At 31.7% G+C, this 22,242-nt stretch overlaps 3 protein-coding genes across 6 annotated transcripts; all 3 read left to right on the forward strand.

Moving 5' to 3' along the window:
- Positions 1-1,916: 1,916 nt before the first annotated feature.
- LOC7460365 (pentatricopeptide repeat-containing protein At2g30780) lies at positions 1,917-5,423 on the forward strand. 4 transcript variants are annotated; one of them, XM_002322957.4, is made up of 3 exons: positions 1,917-2,529; positions 2,894-4,132; positions 4,740-5,423. In XM_002322957.4, exons 1-2 carry the CDS (start codon positions 2,005-2,007, stop codon positions 4,016-4,018), a joined length of 1,650 nt encoding a protein of 549 aa, XP_002322993.2. In that variant the 5' UTR covers positions 1,917-2,004; the 3' UTR covers positions 4,019-4,132; positions 4,740-5,423. The 4 variants fall into 4 exon arrangements, with proteins under 4 accessions (XP_002322993.2, XP_024443743.1, XP_024443744.1 ...); XM_024587975.2 differs by having other exon boundaries at positions 4,743-5,423; XM_024587976.2 differs by having other exon boundaries at positions 4,748-5,423.
- A 5,256-nt stretch (positions 5,424-10,679) lies between these two features.
- LOC7460366 (ERBB-3 BINDING PROTEIN 1) lies at positions 10,680-15,374 on the forward strand. Its single transcript, XM_024587703.2, has 10 exons — positions 10,680-10,859; positions 10,947-11,074; positions 11,177-11,261; positions 11,364-11,513; positions 11,601-11,754; positions 14,132-14,347; positions 14,429-14,565; positions 14,660-14,751; positions 14,862-15,041; positions 15,137-15,374. The coding sequence occupies exons 2-10, from the start codon at positions 10,981-10,983 to the stop codon at positions 15,241-15,243; spliced, it is 1,215 nt and encodes a 404-aa protein (XP_024443471.2). The 5' UTR covers positions 10,680-10,859; positions 10,947-10,980; the 3' UTR covers positions 15,244-15,374.
- Positions 15,375-19,041: 3,667 nt separating this feature from the next.
- LOC7488741 (ran-binding protein 1 homolog c) lies at positions 19,042-22,242 on the forward strand. The gene is made up of 4 exons (XM_024587705.2): positions 19,042-19,396; positions 19,466-19,617; positions 19,830-19,955; positions 21,785-22,242. Exons 1-4 carry the CDS (start codon positions 19,206-19,208, stop codon positions 22,021-22,023), a joined length of 708 nt encoding a protein of 235 aa, XP_024443473.2. The 5' UTR covers positions 19,042-19,205; the 3' UTR covers positions 22,024-22,242.

Consider the following 22,242-nt stretch of genomic DNA (forward strand, 5'->3'; position numbering starts at 1 on the left):
TTTAGTTTTAAATATCATTGTAAAAAACTCTCAATTTTAAAACTATTTAATTAAAACATGTAAGGATAAAGTTTTAAAATTCAATCGGGAGGTCGATCCGTGGCAAAGTTCAGGTCACTAGCCAAGGGCAAACCCAATAAAATTAGGTTTTAAAATTATGATAATAACTACTATTATCCTTATACTAAAAGTGATTATTATTATAATTTTAAAACTCAATTTAAAGGTCGATTGGGGGCAAGACTCGGGACACAAGTGGAGATGATCATTGACCCAGGTTAACATAAGAATAAAAATAATAATTATTATAATTTTAAAACTCGACTTGAGGGTCGACCCAGGGTAAGGCCTGGATCACGTGTCAAGAGGGTCAATCCGGGTTGACTTGGATCAATATAAAATAAAAATAGTTATTATTATAGTTTTAAAATTTGATTTGGGAATCAACTCAATGTAAAGCCCGAGTCATGAATCAAGAAGGTTAACCCAGGTCAATGAAAAGATAAAAAGTTGTTATTATCAAAGTTTTAAAACTCAACTCGAGGGTCAACCGGGATAAGACCCAGGTCATAGGTCGAGAGGGTTAACATGAGTTGACTCGAGTCAATGTATGGATAAAAATGATTATTATCATAGTTTTAAAACCCGACTAAAGAGTTGACTCGAGACAAGGTTCAAGTTACGGTCCGGGAGGGTCAACTTGGTTGACCAAAGTTTTTTTTTCCCAAAAAATTCAATGGGTTTTTGACCCGTGTTTTATCCCGGGTTGAGCTGGTTTTTGACCGGGTTAAGTTAAGTTAATCTTTCTTCTATTTTTTCTTAAACTTGGATCAGTCCAGATCTCAGGTCAACCCGTGAAATCAATCTTAGTCTTATAACTAAGGTTATTATAATATTATTAATTTAAACACTTAATATAAAATAAAATAAAATAATAATTAAATATTTTTTTAAAAAAACATGTAAGTTTGAAAATAAAACATATTAAATGTGGAATAAACTTTTTCATATTCTGTTTTGTTTTATCCATCATAATCAAATAAGATACAAAGACAATAATTTTATCTTATATATTATTATCCAATACAATTCTGTCTCAATCTTTTTTTTTTCTTGTTTTCTTTATCTTATTTATCCCAAAACAATAACCATACACCACCCAAGCAAACAATTGTCCATAGGTATTGCTCTAAGTGTGTTTAAGAGTGTGGTTATAGTTGCTTTTTAAAGTGTTTTTTATTTAGAAATGCATCAAAATAATATTTTTTTATTTTTTAAAAATTATTTTTGATATTAGTGTATTAAAACAATAAAAAAAACACTAAAAAATTAATTTTAAATAAAAAAATTTAAAATTTTTAAAACACAAGTTAAACTGCGTTTCCAAACGGTCCCTAAATCTATTATATAAATAGAGCTCCTCTATAAAATTTTTAAACGCCCAAACCCACTTAAAAAAAATTATTATATTGATAGCAACATAATTATTAAATTTGATATAGCCTATCAAATTTATTTAATAAATTTACAATTCTGAACTTGATTTAAAAATAGTTTTGATATTTATTTTATTAAACTTGATTAATTTAATAACTTAACTAGTAATTTAGTCGACTTGATAACTTATTAATTAATTTAACAATTTAAAAACCCAAGGTATTTATTAAGTTACACCCTCAAATCGGTCTGACAATTTTTTAATTATTGTACTTATTTTTATCTTTTATAATACTCCAAATTTAAGATACCATTTACTAATGAGTTTTTTTTATTATTATTATTATCATTTTGATTGAAAAAATGAAAACGAATGATTGGCTAAAATCTTGTTAGTTATTCGGGTTTGCAAACACTACTGGAGCAAAAAACAATACCCGAAACTAGTTTTGAATTGATAAATCAAAGTAGCCAAACAGCTCCATATATCTACCTCTGCGTCTGGTCTCGTAAAACCTTCCTAAAAATCCCACCCCTCGTAGGTACTCTCTCAGATCAATCAACCAAATGAAGCGAAGATTTTTCAAATTCTCAGACGCAGAGCTTATCTGCCTCCGAAGACCTTCCCCTTCCCCGACTCCCAGAACCATCACCACTTCTCCTTCCTCTTCAATCCTCGCCAAGCCCCCTTTTTACAGATTTTTCCAATCTTCACCCCCCTCCAACTCCGCCTCCGCCTCCGCCAAACACCTCATTTCCAACGTGATCGGACTTTTTGTACACAAGCTCACTATTAATGATAATAGTGGTAGTAATAACAATAATAACGACATCAAATCCAAGGAGAGGAAGGATCCGACCAACAAGATTTCTTCTCTGAGGAACAATAATAACGACCTCAAATCCAAGAAGAGGGAGGATCTGGTCAACAAGATTTCTTCTTTGAGGGACGAGCTGCTTCAAAATGTTGACATGGTTTTTCAGATTTTGGAAGAGACGAAAAAAGATGACCCCTCCTTGTTAACCAATTCATCCGCTTTTCTTGAGCTTTTGAAGCTCTTGCTTCTTTCTTCCCCTAAAGTAGCCCTCAAGGTGTGTTGCCTTTTGCTTCCATTTATTTATCTAGTTATTTCTGAATGAATTTTACTTCTAATTTGTTTTTTGTATGATTTGGAATTGTTATCTATCTGGGCTGTTGTCGATTTTGACATTCAACGTTCTTCTGTTATTTATCTTTGCTTTTGCTATCTTTTATCTCCTCTGTCGATCCATTTAAAGCAAAATGAACAGCATGAGTGAAGCAAGCTAGTTTACTATGATGGGTCCAATCTCATTTTGGTGTAGACATTTTTTTTTTACACTGCTGTTTGATCCCTTGGGAAAAGGATTGCTGTTTTTCTTCTTCTTTTTTTTTCCTTTTCTTAGTGTGGAATTTGTGTAAATAATTTTTACGCAGATTTTTAATTGGAAAAGAACGCAAGCTGAGAACGATACTCCTATGACAGCAGCGGAGTATGCCAAGGGTATTATGATTGCGGGTACAGATAAGAACGTGGATCTTGCAGTTGAGATATTTGATGAGGCTATAAAAAAGTGCATTAAGACGACCAGCATGTATAATGCACTGATGACTGCGTGTATGTGTAATGGTTTGGCTGGTAAATGTGAATCATTGTTTCGGGAGATGAAAAGGGACGTAAAGTGTAGACCTTCAGTTGTAACATATAACATTCTTGTATCAGTCTTTGGCCGCTTGATGCTGGTTGATAAAATGGAGGCAATATTCAAGGAGATGGAGGATTCACGTATTTCACCAAACTTGACAACATACAACAATTTAATTAGTGGTTATGTGACTGTTTGGATGTGGGATAGTATGGAAAAAACTTTTCAAATGATGATTGCAGGCCCAGTTAAGCCAGATCTTAACACCCACCTGCTAATGCTGCGAGGATATGCTCATTCTGGGCATCTGGAACAGATGGAACTGGTGTATGAATTGATAAAAGACCATGTTAATGCCAGGAGACTAACACTGATTAGGGCCATGATCTGTGCCTATTGTAAGAGTTCTATACCAGAAAGAGTTCAAAAGATTGAGGCACTGATGAGGCTGATTCCAGAAAAGGAATATAGACCTTGGTTGAATGTTTTGTTGATTAAGCTTTATGCTGAAGAAGATAGGTTAGAGGGGATGGAGAACTCAATAAATGAGGCATTTAATCATAGAATCACTATATCAACTGTAAGCATTATGCAGGCTATTATCACAAGTTATTTCAGATGCAATGCAGTTGATAAGCTGACAGATTTTATAAAACGTGCAACATATGCGCGGTGGAGAATAATCCGGCCTCTATTTCACTGTAAAATGGTCATGTATGGAACACAAAAGCGCTTGGATGAAATGGAAAGTGTTCTTATTGAGATGGAGAATTGCAACTTGCCCCGCACAAAAAAGACATTTTGGATATTGTATAAAGCCTACTTGAATTGTGGTCAATGGTATAAGGTTGAGCAAGTAGCGGGATTGATGTGCAAGCATGGATATGGAAATCCTTTTGATACATCTCCATTGTAATGCACCCTATTGAAGAGTTAGATATCATGCATCACAAATTCTAGAAGACATTCAACGGATTGCATGAATGGTTCATGCAACTATCAATCAAATTGAAACTCCAATGATTTGCAGGTCTGCGTGTTTCATACCTGCCTCTCGTTCACTTAACTTATTACATATTATGTATTTGGTACTTGGAAATCCTTCAGGGGTAGCATTCATTCATTGTTTGCGAAGTTTCTCGTATCATACCATGTTTTCCCTATGTTACTGGTGTTCTTCTAAACTATAAAACTTAAATTGTTGATAATTAATGAAACTGTTTTGCTCCCAAACTTGATAGATTGATCACTATATAGGAAACATAATGACAGCTATGAATTTTCAACCGGACTGGATATCTTCTTTCCACATTAAGTAAAAAACTGTAGGAATCAGTATTGGAATAAAAACAGTTTTTGGGGCAATACATTCTCTTCTCTTGGTTATACTAAGGATACGGTTATGATATCAACACATGGCATTTAATTAATGTACATTTAATTACAGTCTTGATGATTGAATTCCTTGCTGCTTTATGTGGCATGTTACTTGAATGATTTTTGTTAGTTCCATTTCTTTTTCTACGTGGTCATTCCCCTTTCTTCCCTCCTTTTAATCAACCATGTTAGCGATTAATTTGATGTCTGCTGTTATCTACTCAACACTAATGCCTGCTCATCACATCCCAACCTATTAGCAGTGCAGCTGATATATTTCTGGGACAAAGCATGCGGCCATTTTCACAGCCTGAAATGCTTTTGATATGTTCTTGTGGAAGAAACATGAAGGTGATGGAAAGTCCTCCAACCATGGTGGTCTATGATTTCTGGTTTCCTTTCTGGAACTGCAGATCCAGTTTGCACAGGCCAATTTGATGTTGTCAGAACAAGGCTGATGGTTCAAAGCCGAGAAGGGGATGAATTGAAATGCAAAGGCTTAGTTCATGCTATCACAACAATCTATGCCGAGGAGGGGTGTCTTGCCTTGTGGAAAGGGATCACTGCCTAGGCTTATGAGAATACCACCTGATCAGGCCATTATGTGAGCTTTACCTGGCAAAACTACTGGTCTTTATGAGAGGAGATATCCAGACAATGCATCTTTGATGGTATTGCTTGTATTGTTTTGCTTAATCTGGTTTTGAAGTCCACTGCGAGCATAAATTCATAAATTCCTAACTTTTCCTTCTTGAGTTGGTTTGGCTTTTCTAAATGAAATTTGCTTAGGATACATTATCAACAATTTGAAGTGCTTGGGGATAACGGAGAGTCATACAAAGCGCTTCTAAGTTTAACAAACACTTTTAGCCTGATCATGTTGGCACCTAACAATATCTTTTGGCTAAATTGCCCTCTTAGTATACGAAGAGAAGTTTCAGTTTTGGCGAGTGCATTCCATTTTTATGCTGCGTTAGAAGCTATTGCATCCTTTTTACATGTCATGTTGGGAAGTACCTTTCTTTCATGTAGCCATATGCATCCTTGCTTGCTTTACAAACTCTCAGAAGTATCTTGGCTTGATAATGAGTTCGTGAGCTCTCTTTTTACTCATTTGAAAAGGGAAATGTGTGAGTTGTTTGCCCAAGGGTCACGCTTTGCTGCAAATTGTCATGGCCATGAGCCCATGACCTTGTAAAACTCTAATGTCCTTTTACCAGTAAATGAGATTGTAGTTTGATGGTATTCTTGCAGAGCTTGCAAGAGAGGTGACGGGAGTTTGGAGTTTGGATTCCATATTTGTTAGTTAAGCTATTGTATTAACCCTTAGTTAAAACTTTGTGCCAATTTAATGTAATTTGAGCATGCTACATGTAATGAAATTTTCATATCTATTTATTTATTTTTACGTTTGAAAAGTATTTTTAAAAAAATTTAAAATTTAAATTTTATTTATTTATTTCAAATTAATATTTTTTAGTATTTTTAAATTATTTTAATGTGTTAACAGTAAAAATAATTTTAAAAAATAAAAAATATATTGTTTAATATGTTTTTTAATAAAAAATATTTAAAAAACATCCATTCAATATACACGATTCTGACAGCATTCAGCATTATGTTGAAAAAAAATATTAGTACGCGAGTGAAGGAGCTATTTTTATTTTAAATAATTGCCTTATTCTTAACTTATTTCATCGTAATTTTATTCACGCCGATTTTTTACATAACTTGTAACATCATCTTACAACATACATAAATATCTAATAAGAAATTGTCTTATTCAACAAAAAATTGTCTATCAAGAAATTATCTCATTTTATTCAAACTTTAACTTTTGATTATTAAAATCATAATTTGACTTAATTTATTAACAAATCTTTTATTTAAATAAAAGATTATTTATAAAAAAAATGTATTTATGATATTTTTTTAATAAAAACTAATTAAAATCATAATCTAAAATTCATGAAAAACATAACTTTATATGATGTAATCTATTAAAATAATTAGAGTTTATCCAAGCTCCTTCACTAGCAGTGAAGGAGCTAGCCTTCTTTTTTTCTCTTTCTTTTATCATTTTTTTTTAATTTTATCTTCTATTTTTTTTTTCAATTGAATTCTTCTATGACCTAATTGGATTATATTAAGTTTGAAATTATGGTAGAAAAACCAAATTAAAAAAAATTGAATTGTAAAACACAAAAATATATATGGCTAACCCCAAATCCATGACAATTTTTATTTTGACACAAATGTTTATTTTGTTCATTTTTCACTTCTTGGATTTGAGAGAAAGGAAAAAAAATCACTATAAAATAGTGTAAGAGAGAGAGAGTTATCGGTTGTCCTGATCCCGACAACCAAAATGATTAGACTTTATGTTAAAAGGTTTCATCAAGCAAGAGGAGCTGGATGGTGGTGGTTTTGGCATTTGTCTTGTTGAAAAAAAATTGATCAGGGTTTGTTTATATTTTTTAAAATCAATTGATTTTTTATTTTTCTAGTTATTCTGAGGTGTTTGTAAGTTGATAAGTGATTTATTGAGGATTTTATAATGGTTTTGAAGTTTTTTCATGTAAAAAACAACTTTGAAATTGTGTTTTCAGAGTCTAATGGACCTTGATTTTTGAATCACCGAAAGTGATAGAAAAATATCACAGTAGGTGACATATTTCTCACCATTGCAGGAAACTTATCGCCTGATTTTTTTTATTTTGAAAAGAAAAAAATAGGAGTGGACACGCCATCCAATCCCATGCAAAAATATATAAAAAAAAGACATGCTTGAGCTTTTGTATTCAAGTCAGGCATATGGCTCGAACCCATCAATGTCCAGCCTCTTTCTTTTCTTTTTCTTTTTTCTCTTCATTAATTGTTTCCATTTAGATAGCGTTGAATGCCCTCTCTCTTATTTTTTAAATAAATTGAATTAATTTTGTATTTTGATTTTCCATGAGTTTGTTTAATCTTATATTTTATATAAAAGAGTTGTATTTGAATGAAACTTTTATAAAAATATAAATGATTTGCTATTATCAACAATAATTACCCGTTATGATAAAATAAATTAAAACACTTCAAAATAAAAAGGATAGGGAGTGCAAAAAATTTGCATGTATATTTATCTTTTATTTTTAATATAAAGATTAACTTTATATATTAATATTTAATTAGTATTAATAACTCCTTTTGAATTTATCAATTTATATTTTTTTTAATTTATTATATAAAGCATGAACAATTATCTTTGTCAGTAAATTAAATAATACATGAAAAGATATTTATAGCATAATTATTTTATTTCTTTTACATTATAAATTAACTTTAAACTTTACCCGTCACGTAATGCAAACATATTACTCTTATATTTTTTAATTAGTATAAACATTTTTTTTATATAATTTATCAATTTATATATATATATAATTTATTTTATTACATATAAATAGTATCTTTATACTTTGTTATTTTTAAAAAATCATAATATAATAAAACATATTCATAACATTGACATGTTTTTTAAAGTTAAAATTTAATTTGAAATCCTAAGCGCGACATAGTGTTGGTTTCAAAGCTAGTGTAATCTACGAATTTACATCCTTTCATCTTTGAATCAATTTTTTTTTTTTTTGGTTGCAAATAAATAACTAGAAACATACGAGCACGTGCACATAATTTGGCAAATCAAAAAAAGCTTGGTGCGCAAATGTAGGTTATGTTCCATGAGCATAAGAGTTGCAAAAATGTAACTTTTACTTGTATTTTTCATCGTAAATCAAATGTAGATACAATGGTTTCAAATAAAAAAATATGTTTTATGCACAATTAATTATCGTGTCGTTAACATTATTACTAGAAAAGTTTTATTTTTTAATAGATTGTTCTAACTCGACCGGATTAGCCGGAGTCCAGTAAACTTATAAATACCAAAATTTAGATAAAAAATAATAATTCATTATGTCATTCTTCTATATTCAGCACAAGAAATAACTAGAAAACTTTTATTTTCAAGAGAAAAATTCTAGCATAATAATTTAATATATACATATATTAAATTAGTATATGTTTGGTAATGTAATATAACATATTTTTTAAAAATATATTTTTTTTAACATCAATATATTAAAACCATTAAAAAAAACTTTTAAAAAACAATTTTATATTTTATAAATAAAAACAATTGAAAAAAAAACACTAAAAAAAATATATCATGGCAACATTGCAAGCTTTGTGGTTGGCATCCAAATGCTCCCTGTAAAGCCGTCTCTTCAAGCCATGTAAACTGGACAGGACTTGGGTATTCTACATCGTGATGCATTGATTCCTTTACATCTTATTATTAACAATGATGATCATAAATAAATAAAAAAGCATTTCCATATTTCAATCAATATTGAGTTTTTTATATTAAAAAGTCAAGTAAAATTGATATTCTTAATTATTTTTATTTTTTTATTATTGTTATTAAATTCATTATATATTTTTATCTTGTAACATTTTGTACGGAGAATGTATCCTTATTGTTTAAAAGTAAAATTAGGTAGCGTTTGTTAAGTTAGATAATATTTATTAAACTGCACTAGATGTGATTAAATTTGTGTTTTGAATTGGACTAGATAATTTTTTTTATTTTGTGTCCGGTAAATACTAGAAGAGACTCAATTGACTTGAAATCTGAACTGATTCGAGTTTAAAAAAAACTAAAAAAGAATTAATCGATCTGACCTAGTCATAAACTTAGGTCAACCCATGATCCAGTCAATCGAAAATAAAACATAGATAAAAAATTCATTGACTTGATATATATTGATATGAGATCTGGACTAGTCCGAGTTGAAGAAAAACTGAGAAAGAGTTAATCCAACTTGACCCAATCATAAACTCAAGTCAACTTGTGACCTTGTCAACTAAAGATAAAACATAGGTAAAAAATCAATTGACTTGATATATATATATATATATATATATATATATATATATATATATATATATATATATATATATATATATATAAATGAGGCTGCTTTTATTTTTTTCTTGATTTGGGTCAACCTAAGTTGACCATCCTGACTCATGATTCCGGTCTTGTCCTGAGTCGACTCTTTAGTTGAGTTTTAAAACTGTGATAATAACCATTTTTGTTCTTATATTGAATCATATCAATGGTTAGCCCGAGCCTTGCTCCATGTTGACCCTTAAGTAGGGTTTTAGAACTATAATAATAACTATTTTTATTCTTATTAATCTCAATCAATGGTCAATCACACATGTGACCTGACCCTGGTTCTGGTTAACTTTCGAGTCGGGTTTTAAAACTATATAATAATTATTTTTATCCTTACATTACATTAGGTTAATGGTCAGTCCAACATGTGACAATTGAGTTAGTTTTAAAAACTATGATAATAATTATTTTTATCTTTATAATGACCCAGATCAAAGATCAACCTGCCCGTGACCTGGGCCTTGTCCAAGGATGGCCCCTAAATTAGGTCAACTACGTGAATTTTCGTGCAAAAATTTGGACAAGCTTGTCCTATTTCTTTTAATGAAAACAAAAAATTTTCCACTAAAATAATCTTGTACATGACAAAAAAATGATTTTTGTATTGTTTAAAGGTACATCAAACAGCTACACATAAAAATTATCATGTTCAATTTATTATTATCCAACATACCAAATATTATCGTAGAGTGTAGTTGGATGCACAAACAAACACATATTAATCTCAATCCACACAAAAATCACTTCTACCATCAATTACAAAATTAATATTTTATAAAAAATTTCTCATTAATGTTTTTCATTATAAATCAGGTTTTGGTTAATTAGTTGATTACACCCTGATTAGCACAAAAATATTAATTACTAAAGTGGTGTTTTACATTGTGTTTTGAAAGTGTTTTTTAAAAAATTATTTTTTTTATTTTAAATTAATATGTTTTTGATATTTTTAGATTATTTTAATGTGTTGTTATTAAATTTTTTTTTAAAAATAAAAAAAATATTATTTAAAAATAAAAAATATTTTAAAAAGTAAATCTAACTAGAATACATTAATATGTTTTTATCACTGTTACTTTGGATAATACCACTACATGCCTAAAGATAAAGATAAACCAGGGCACATTGGTCAATTAATATAAGATATTTTGAAAAAAAAAAAGGGAAGACAGAGAAAAAACCCTACTTACAGAGGCAAGAGTGTGTAGAAAATTCCTATATAAGGCAAACGCTGCCGCAAAGAACCAAAACCCTAGAGCTCCCACCTCACCGTCTCACCATCCTTTTATACAACTTAACTGCTTCTCTTTTCAAAACCCTAGCTCCCTCTTTCCCTCCTTTCCTCCACCGCCGCTAATCCATTATCGCCACCGTAAGTTCTATCTTCCCTTCGCTTTTTTATCCAATCAATTCTTCTTATAATAATAATAATAGTAGTAGTATTTTTTTTATGCTGTAGGAGTCGGTTATTGATATCAAAAGGATTCAGTACGATGTCGTCAGACGACGAGAGAGAGGAGAGAGAGTTGGATCTTACTTCCCCTGAAGTCGTCACCAAATACAAAAGCGCGGCTGAAATTGTCAACAGTTTGTCGCTAACTCTCTTTCCCTATGTACTTTAATTGAAATGCTATTTCTCGTTTAAATTTGATTTTTTATTGGTTTTAATATTTTTGGTAATTATGACAGAGGCATTGCAGTTAGCGATATCAGAATGCAAGCCGAAGGTTAAGATTGTTGATATTTGTGAAAAAGCAGATTCGTATATCAGAGAGTAAGCATTTAATGATTCTTGTTTCTTTGAATTTATGGTGTTTTTTTGGAATGAAATTAATTAAGAAATAATGGGCTTTGATTTTTATGTGTGAATATGTAGGCAATCTGGAAATATGTATAAGAATGTGAAGAAGAAGATTGAAAGGGGAGTTGCTTTTCCTACTTGTGTTTCTGTCAACAACACTGTTTGCCATTTTTCTCCGCTTGCTAGTGATGAATCAGTCTTAGAAGAAGGAGATGTTGTCAAGATGTAAGCCGTCTATTAATGTCATTTTGTGTTGTGGATTGATTTTTGTGTGTTTTATGTTAATGGGTTTTGGGTTTTCTTGGTGTGCAGTGACATGGGATGTCATATAGATGGATTTATTGCTGTTGTTGGACATACCCATGTTCTTCAGTCAGGGCCAGTAACGGGTAGGGCAGCTGATGTTATTGCAGCAGCCAACACTGCGGCTGAAGTTGCATTGAGGCTTGTAAGGCCTGGAAAGAAGGTAATTTATTTATTTGTGCTGTGGTAGTTTGTTTATGTGTTTTTGTTTTTTTTGTGCTGATTGGTCTTGTTATACTTGAGAAGGTTATTTGTTTTTAGCAGTGAAATTGAGTTGTTTTTGCAAGTTGAAATTTTTTATACGCATGACAATTTGCTAAATCAATAAGTAGCCTTTTCTCTCATTAGTTCAAGTTAACATCTCTTCTTTTCTAATCATAACTTCCACCCATCTTGAGGTGTCTGTTGTTTTGCACTCGAACAGTCTTCTTTTTCATGCCATTGACTTTTATTTCCCTTTTTTTTCCGTTTGAGATTGGGTTCCCTAATGACGAACTATTTTGACAAGCTATGGACCTATGTCCAAATGAAGCTTCTGTCATAGTTACTCAGACAGGGATGATTTTTGTGCAGTAATTAATCAGCTCTGGATGTATCATTTTTGTTTCATTGACTTTTCAACCTAGAAAGTATTATGGACGCTGATTTAATTTTTTTTCTGGGTGATTGTCTATTTTTTTGGTTTAACATATTAGACTAGACAATGTTGTGGGTATGGTTTTGTATCTATTCTCACCCATTAGTCTTTGAAGAAGTTATTTGACAAGTTCAAAATGGATTTGACTACAGCACCTGTAAAACTAAGAGCTGGGAATATGGGCAACTTTGCCAAGGTGATCTATTGTGTAATTCTTTTCCCAGTTGCTGACATTATTAGAGTAGTGGTTTTACTTAATCTTATGCTAAAATAAACTTTGCAATTTATGAAAACTATTAAGTAGCAGTTTATTCAAGAACAAAAAATAAAAAGGTGGCAACTTTGCCGAGGTGATTACTTGCCTGTTGATTTCCTCTTTTCCCTGTTGCCAATATTATTATGGCTGTACATGAGTGCTTTAGGTTGATTTATTTAAATTATACCTGATTCATGTACGGACCAATATCTGCACTCTCTAACATATTACTTGGGTAGTTTTTTTTGTTTTAGCTTATGCTAAAATGGAACATTTGAAGTTTAGAAAATTATCAAGAATCAACTTACTCATGAAATTAATAAAAAGCTGGCAACTTTGCCGAGGTGATCAATTGCCTGTTGATTACCTCTTTTCCCTGTTGCCGATATGATAGATTGTCCTACCCAATCACTTCAGGTTGATCAATGTAGATTATACCTTATGCTTGTAAAGGACTACATCTTAATGTTGGTTTTGCACTATTTTTTAATGATACTATGGTGCTAATTCATGATAATTATTTTCTTCAAGCATCTGAATCTCTTGTCTGTAATCATTAGTGTCCTATGTTTTGATTCATTCCGCAGTTCCTTTCTATTTTTCTTCCTGTTTTTTTGGCGAGTCAACTCTTCTTATACTGTCCCACGGTTGATGATCTCTATATGATGAAAACTATCATAAGCCAAGGATTAAAGTCCAATGAAGCATCTTACAGTCATAGTTACACTGATAGCGTATCATTTTGTTCTTTTTATGGTATCTTTCAAAACAGGAGTGCTTATGCATGACTGCAATTTATCCCCATGGTGTATCTTGCATAACAGGTTGATTCAGAACTCCTTGTGTTTTTATGTTGCTTTTTCCCCTATTTTACTCAGCCTTTTGTTGCTGTTTTGAAAGAAGCATCTGACTTTGCCGAGCTATCTCTGAAAATTTATTGCCCCTAAATGATGAATATATTTCCAAAAGCCATGGACCAACATCCAAGTGAGGCTTTTATGTCATAGTTACTCTGATAGGGCAGCATTATTTTCTTTTTTTAATTTGTCCTCGGTTCTTTTTTTTTCTCGTGTTTTCCCAGTTGGGCTTTACTTCAAAGGTGAGAGTGTTAGCTGAGCACATTCATAGGTGTAGAGAAAGGCAACTTCGCCGAGTTTATTGATGCTAAATATCAATTTACTGCTTTTCCTGTTGCCTATATTGAATCTGGCTACTGTTGATTGTTTGGGACCCTTTTTATCAATTGTTGGTTTATGTTCAATCATCCTTGGCCTATATGTTTTGTCTTCTTTTCTTTTGACTTAGAAATATGTTGTCCTTTTGTATCATCCATCCTAAATCTATTGTATGGTTGAGAGTTTTTCTTGCTTTTCTTTCTTCGATTGCAACTTTTTGAGGTTCTTGTTATTCTGTCTAGTCCAATTTGTTGTGAAAACAGAATTGCATGTAGTTTAATATGAAAAATACAGGTAATAAAACTGAAATAGATTTTGATATGTGGAAGGTTAAAATCTGAATTGGCACATCTACTCCTTCTGATTTCTGATATTTTTCTGTCAATTTTTCTGTCAGTGGTGTTATGTTTCATTTTTTTTTTCTGCCTTTTCTGCTCAATCTTTTTGTTCATTGAATTTCCTTTTTCTGCAGAATAAAGATGTAACTGAAGCAATTCAGAAAGTTGCTGCTGCTTATGACTGCAAAATCGTTGAGGGTGTCCTAAGCCACCAGCTGAAGCAGTTTGTGATAGATGGAAACAAGGTAATTCTGAGTGTCTCTAATCCAGACACAAGAGTTGATGATGCAGAATTTGAGGAAAATGAAGTGTATGCAGTGGATATCTTTACAAGTACAGGGGAAGGCAAGGTAATACTGAAACGACCATACTTCATTGTTGCTAATTTTGTGCTCTTGTATGCTCAAATTTATGTTGTATTGATTTTGCAGCCAAAGCTGTTGGATGAGAAGACTACTACAATTTACAAGAGAGCTGTAGATAAGAATTATCACTTGAAGATGAAATCTTCCAGATTCATTTTCAGTGAAATCAATCAGAAATTTCCTATCATGCCATTCTCTGCTAGGTTTGTATTTCCTACACTATTACTAAGTTGTTTTGTTGTTCTTTTTCCTCTGTTCCATTAATTTAGAATCATGTTGGTGTTTTCTTTGTAATAGAGCCCTCGAAGAGAAAAGGGCTCGGCTGGGATTAGTTGAATGTGTGAATCACGATCTACTGCAGCCATATCCAGTTCTTCATGAAAAGCCCGGTAAGAGTTGCCTTGTATCTTTGTTTCATTGCATTCTTCCTTAGTAGTGTTTTTTAGTTATGGGCTCTAGCACTGCGCTTAATTGGGGACTTTGGTTGATTGTGTTGCAGGTGATTGCGTTGCTCATATCAAGTTCACAGTATTGCTAATGCCAAATGGATCAGATCGGATCACATCACATGCTCTGCAAGAGTTGCAGCCTACAAAAACGATAGATGATCCTGAAATCAAGGCGTGGCTAGCTTTGGGTACAAAGACAAAGAAGAAGGGCGGTGGGAAAAAGAAGAAAGGTGATCATACAAATGCATAATTCTTAGTACATAAAACTCATCATTGAGCATTAACATTGTTGACATACAAATGCAATTTTTCTTGAATTTTGCAGCTAAGAAAGCAGGCGAAAAAGCTGAGGATGCAACAGAAGCTGAACCCATGGATGCAACAGAAGCTGAACCCATGGATGCAACTACAAATGGTGCCACCGCCGTCTAGGAATGTATCTCTATATACATGTGCCCATTTTGTTCAGTTTTGCTACTAAATTCACCTCGTTGTACCTCTTGTTGGCTGAGATGATTTAATATAGTGTCTAGACAGTGATCCTAATTCGATTTTTTCTTGCATATGCCTTGCCATGACTCACCTTTCCTGTATCGCCCCTGTTTTAGGTGTTCATCCAAAAGTGGAGAAGTGGAATAGTTAATCACTTGGATTAGTACCTGTGCCCATGATATCAACATCCAGTTTTTATCACCCTTAGGGCAACGAAAATGCACGTGCCTTTCAGTTACCTTCATAATAATGCTAACAGTTAAGGCATCTTAAGACGTGCGCTCATACCCATATTAAATGGCTAGCAGGTATGCCATGTTACCAAAATATAATTTTAATCAAAAGCTCCTCTATATGGTGGGACCGATCTCTTGAAGTGAACGGTCTAGTTGAACTTTTGATTTCTTTTCCTTCTCTATGTAAAAGATATTGTGGAACCTGATTGATTGTAAAACTCAGAAGTTGCGGGTTGAACTACAAAATTTGTTGGACATGGTTTGGTTCGATTTTTAGTGATCTAAAAGACTGTCCAAACCCAATTAGGTCAGCTAAGCTAAAAAAAATCTCTTTTGAATACTCAAAAACTAAATGTATTCATTCAATGAAATTCTACAAGGACTTGTATTTTTTTTAATTATTAATTGTGATTGTTGACTTTCATATATTTGACTTTAAATTCGGTTTGCATTTTAAATATTTGAATTGTGTTTGTTGATTTAAACTCGGAAGTCTTTAAATTGATATTTATTTTTTTAGATAAATAGTAATTGTTTTACAAATCATCCCCTTGTTTGATTTGATCTATAAATATTATATCCAATTATATATATATTAATTTAATCTATGTGATGGTTTTTATCTTTTAAATTTGGTCCTTATTCTTTTAATTACTATTTATTTTATCTGAGATTATTTTTTTTTCAAATTTATTCTATCAAATTTTATTTTCACTGTTTTTGTTGTATTTTTGTAATTAATATTCTTTTTATGATTTATCTTTTAAAATTAATTTTTTTTAGATTTATATTTATTTATTGAAACCCTATTTAAAATTTTACAAGTTGCATGTTTTAAATATTAGATTAGGTTTAGGAGTTTTGTTAGAGTTTGCTTGTTTTTTTCATTTTTTTTAAGCTGATTTTTCTTCTTTTTTTATCCTTTTTTTTTGTTTACTTTTTATATTTTTTGCAGTTTGATTCTATTGGGTTAGCTCTCTATAATTTTTTTTTCAATTTCACTCCTTATAATTTTTTAAACAATAAATAATCTATCGGATTACAAATGTTTTTTTTTATTTTACTCACTATAATTTTTTATTTTTTTAAATTTGATCTTTATTTTTCTAATTGCTATTTATTTTTTTGGGTCATTTTTTTTTTCAAATTTCATCCTCATGTTTTTTCTTTCTAAAATTTTATCCTCATCATTTTGTTTTCTTTTGCAAGTTCTTTTTTATTAATAGTTTTTAAACGATTTCATCATTTAAAATTAAATCAGTTGAGAGTTAAGCTTTGTAATTGAATCTAAGTTCATGATTTAACGAGTTTCAAGTTTTAAATATTAGATCAAGTTTAAGAAGTTCATCTAGATTTGTGTTTTTTTAAAGCTTTTCTTATTTGTTTTTGCCTTCTATTAGGTTAATATTTGGTTGTTTAGTTCTTTCTATGAGACTATAGATTCAAGTCTGGTTTTTTTTTTTTGTTAGTTTTTTTTTATTATTATATATAGTTTTTTTATTATTTAAATTACCATTTGAGGATTGAATTCTTTTTTATCTTAGTATTTTTTATATCAATGTTTTTTTTTTTATGGAATTTGAAATTTCAGATGATCCTCAGAAATAGTTTGCTGAGATTCAATAAGCTGTATTAATTAGCCATGTTTTTGATAATTTTTCTTGATGTGCCCTGACGAAAACTGCAAGGACCTTTTGGAGGAAGCTCTTTCATTTATTTTGATTTGGGAAATGATACGGGGCACGAATTTATGAATATCACACAAAATCCCTGCTAACCATTGATTTGTGTCATATTTGTTGCATGAAATTCCTGCAATGCAGTAACATTCTTTTGCAACCAGTATTCCTGGTGGGTCAACTCACAGATTTAAGACTCGGTGGGTTGAGCTTCATAGCTGGGAAGGAGTTGATGCAGTCAAATATGATCAAAACTTGGGTGAGTTCTAGTTTAACTTAAAAAGAAAATGATGATTTTTCAAAAAAAAATATTCCTGGATTGGTCAATCGGTTAATCAATTGATTCTAATAATTTCCTTTATTTTTTTTAGCTAAAGTATATTGCTTATACTTTATCCTTAATCAATTGATTATAATAATCTCCTTCATTTTTCTTAGCTAAAGTATATTGTTTATACTTGATTCTTAATAGGCCAAAGCTACTCGTAGCTAGTAACTACAAAATGTCTTATTTGATGGAAGTGAGGACTCTTTAATGCTTAAATAAGTTTTTTTTAGAGAGAAAAAACACAAGAATATTCTAGAGAGAGATGCTATGTAAATATATATGTAATAGAGAATGAAAATTATGAACCTTTGTTCTGAAGGTCTCATGAAAAGAAAGGTCTACAGTGTAATTACCCTAATAACATTGAATGATGAATAAATATTCATTACCCGATAAAAATATAGTAGATCCTTGAAAGACTTTATATACTTAAAAAGGTATATGGAGATTAGAGTTTAAGACATCAAGTATAACTAAGCATATAGAGACTAGGTTATTTTCTGATATTATACCTAAGAGAGGTTGGTCTTGCCAAAGGAGGATAATCATTATCTTGGACTTGGATGACTGACAAGTCCAAGCGCTAGACCCATGCTATCTTGGGCTTAGCTAGTACCAAACACCTTGGGTCTGACATGTATATCAGACCCACGCTACTTTAGACTTGGTTGACTACTAAATCCAAGTATATTTGGTCTGACTTACATTCCAGACCCGCACTATCTTAGATTTGACTGACTGTTAAGTCCAAACGTCTTGAGTCTGGCAAATGTGTCATACCCACACTTTCTTGGACTTGGTGCACTGTCAAGTTCAAACGTATTATGCCTAATATGTGCGCCAGATCTATATATTTTGAAGAACCAAACAAAAGCTAAATAAATAAATAAAAACTTAATAAAATTTACTCATTAGACATCAATCCTAACGTTTTGGATTGATATACCCAATCCATCATAGTTAAAGTTATGTTTTATAATGCTTAATTGATTGAGAGCTAAGTTTTTTAATGGAACTCGGATTTAAAATTTAACGAGTTACAAATTTTAAAGATTAGAAAGATTCATCTAAATTTGTCTTTTTTGTTTTTTTAGAGCTGATTTTGTTTTTTTAAGTTTTGCTTTATTATTTATTACTTTTACCTTTTATTAGGTTAGTATTTGGTTTTTTAATTATTTTATAGGTTCAAATCTCATTCTTTTTTTTGTTGTTTTTTTATCAATTTTTTTATTATATATTTATTATATATTATTTAAATTACCACAGTAACTTGAGGTTTGAATTTTTTTTATCCTAGTATTTTTTATATCAATTGTTTTTTCAGCCCGCTACGAAAGATCTAAGTAGCCACGAATCAAATTACGAAACAGGGTAAAAATATCAATCTTAAAAACAACAAAAAGGAAGGAAAGCACATTACCAAAATAGTCTTACACCTGTCAAGCGCAAAAGAGAAGGTAATAAAACTGGACCCACGTCGCATGCAATGCCGCAATCCTCACTCCTCTTTTCACAGCAAATAATATAAAGGGTGCAGTGCACAGGCAGACACACCCACTCATCCCCACCCATCAATCCGCCTTTCTCTTCCGGCTCCGCTCCCAAACCCCTAAAAATTATAATAAAAATCATCCTTCAAATTCCCTCTCCCTCTGAAAAATGGCAAGCAGTATCTCCGCCACAGCTGCAAGCGAGCCAGAGCACAGTACCAAAGAAAGAGAAGAAGAGAATGCAACTTCAACTAGAGCAGCGGAGGATGAAGATACCGGAGCTCAAGTTGCACCTATCGTGAAGCTGGAAGAAGTCGCTGTTACTACTGGCGAGGAAGATGAAGAAGCCATCCTTGATCTGTACGTTTTTGGTTTATTTTGTATTGTTTTGAGTAAAATGTGAATGGTTTATGATGGGGTTTTTTTTAGGAAGGCGAAGTTGTATAGATTTGATAAAGAAGGGAATCAGTGGAAAGAGAGAGGAGTTGGGACTGTGAAGCTTTTGAAACATAAAGAATCTGCCAAAGTTCGTCTTGTTTTTCGCCAATCTAAGACTCTCAAGATCTGCGCTAACCATCTAGGTCTGCATGTCTTTCTTGTTAAATCAACTCTAATTTACTCTTCAATTTCTTGATGGGTTTCTCTTCTTTTGTCTGTTAATATTATTATAAATGTATTAAGCTAATGGTTTTAATTCGTAGAAACAGGACATGGGCTGTCGTTTTTTTCTCCTGTGATGTTTGTTTTTTGGTAAGTATTTGCCTTATTGTGTTGCATGAATGTTGCATTTCAGTTCTGCCGACAATTAATGTGCAAGAGCATCAAGGAAATGACAAATCATGTCTGTGGCATGCTGCTGATTTTGCTGACGGGGAATTGAAGGATGAGCTTTTCTGCATAAGATTTCCTTCAGTTGAAAGTATGTGCTTTTTTGTATCAGCTACTCTTTGATCTGCTATTACTTGCACTATCTTCTGGTGTCGAGAATGTCTTCTTTCATGCTTTAGGGCGTCATAATTCATAGAAGTTTAGGGTTTTTGTTAGAGAATAATATAAATCATATTCTGGGACCTCACCTAACAGCTTAAGCTATTGGGTTGAGATGGTTCTTTGACGTGGTATCAGAGCCTTGATGACCAAGTGGTCTCGAGTTCGAATCTCACCATCCCCATTTATTTAATAAAAATTAAGCACAAAGGTAATGTGGGTCTGTGCAAGTTTCAAGCCTAAAGGGCTTTTACTTGAGGGGGTGTGTTAGAGAATAATATAAATCATATTCTGGGACCTCACCTAACAGCTTAAGCTATTGAGTTGAGATGGTTCTTTGACAATTTTTTACTGTCGTCGTTGCCTTCTTTTCAAATTTGAATGTTGATTAACATTTAATATTTCCACATTTAATATTTCCAAAGTAGGAAAGCTTTTTAGACGTGCTTTATGGTTTATATAATAATGGCTCAGCAGAAACTAATTGATGTGTAATGCGTGAGAGAGGAAGGGAAATGAAAGCATAATTGGAGTTTCTTCGTAGCCATGTGTCTTGGTAAATTCATGTAACTGAAACAATGAGTGAACCCAAACTTTTTTCTGGATGTGTATTTTGCCTGGTGGGTTGGCTGCCAAGAGGTTCTTTGTTGATTGTCTTTGCTAATTTTCATGCGTATGAATTCACTTAAGAGCATTTTAGGTGATATAAGGGCATAGCTATGTAGTTGATTAGCAAGTTTGGTCACCCACGGGATTGAGTATGACATATGGGCTCAGCACTTTTGGATTTCAAGCACAACTTCAATATCTCAAATAATGTAGTTCAATTAAATGCAACACAATAAACATCGTAATGCATTTCGAATCTTGTTATAAAACAGTGATTGAACTCATTAAATCTGATTTTGATTGTATAAGAAGTTTGATAGACCTGACTTATATTAGTTTAGACTTGATATTGCACAATTTGTTGCAAAAATGAATTATTTTTAAAAACTTCTTGAAGCTGCAGTTTACCCCTGATTTTCATCATTTTGAAGATTTGTTTCCTGAAGTTTTTAACGATTGCGTGACAATAAATTGAGTACTTCCTGTGTTTGTGGCTTGATATGGTAAATACTTGAAAATTAGTTTTTCAATTTTTCAAATTCATATTGCCTTACAAGTTTTCAATTATTTTTCAAATAAAGAAAAGACATGAAAAATACTTTTTTTTTCCCATTTATATACATACAAACACTTTTTCGCAATGTAAAATATTAAAATTATTTTTTCTTACACTTTCATATGTGGTTAGTCATAAATTTAATTTTTATTTGAAATCTAATACAAATATTTTTTTGAGTTAATATAATATTTCCATGATAAGTTTTAATTTGAATGAAATAAAATTAATATTCTACAATTAGATTATCACAAATACAAGATATTAATATGACTATTATAAATTATGGTTTTTATTCTTTATGAAAAATACTTGTAATCTTGATGTATTTTTTATTTTTTCAGTGAAAAACTTGTCTTTTTCAACAAATGAAATCTGTTTTTCAGCAACACACCCTTGATATCACATCATTTTTCTCTGTGGTTTTGTCTTACATTTTTGTTGACATACTTCTGAACCGTGGTGAAGCTGATCTCTGTTTATGTTGATCTTGAAACATAATTAATTATGCAATTCTCTCTCTCTCTCTCGTGTATGAAGCAAGTTATTTCTGGATCGTGGGTTTGTGATATCTTTGATGCTTTGGTTTTTATTAGATTGCAAGACCTTCAAGGAGACTGTTGAAGAGGTGGCCGAGAGTCGGGGAAAGAAAGTGGAGAGTAAAGATGCTACAGATGCTGCTGGACTCATTGAGAAGTTGAGTGTTGAGGATAGTAAAAAGGAAGAAAAAGAAAAGGAAGAGGTACCTGTTGCGGCCAAAGAGTTTAGCAAAACTACAGACGATAAAGTGAAGGCAGAGGTAGAAAAGAAGGACGAGCCTGCTTCGTCTGCATAGAGAAATGAAAGGGAGCTCAGCTGCTTGGGTTTCAGTATATGTATTCGGTTCAGTGGTTGTGTTGGAACCGTCGATGGCGGCAGGCTTTGTTTTGCCTGTTGGTCAAATAGGATCATTGTTAATAGATTGTCACAGACCATTTTCCTTAGCAGAAATCTGGGTCCATAGACTGAAAGACTGAACGAGTGCTTGCAAGGTCATCTTGTTTCTTCTCCCAAA

The sequence above is a fragment of the Populus trichocarpa genome, chromosome 16 (assembly GCF_000002775.5).
Source record: "Populus trichocarpa isolate Nisqually-1 chromosome 16, P.trichocarpa_v4.1, whole genome shotgun sequence".
NCBI classification, from domain to species: Eukaryota; Viridiplantae; Streptophyta; class Magnoliopsida; order Malpighiales; family Salicaceae; genus Populus; species Populus trichocarpa.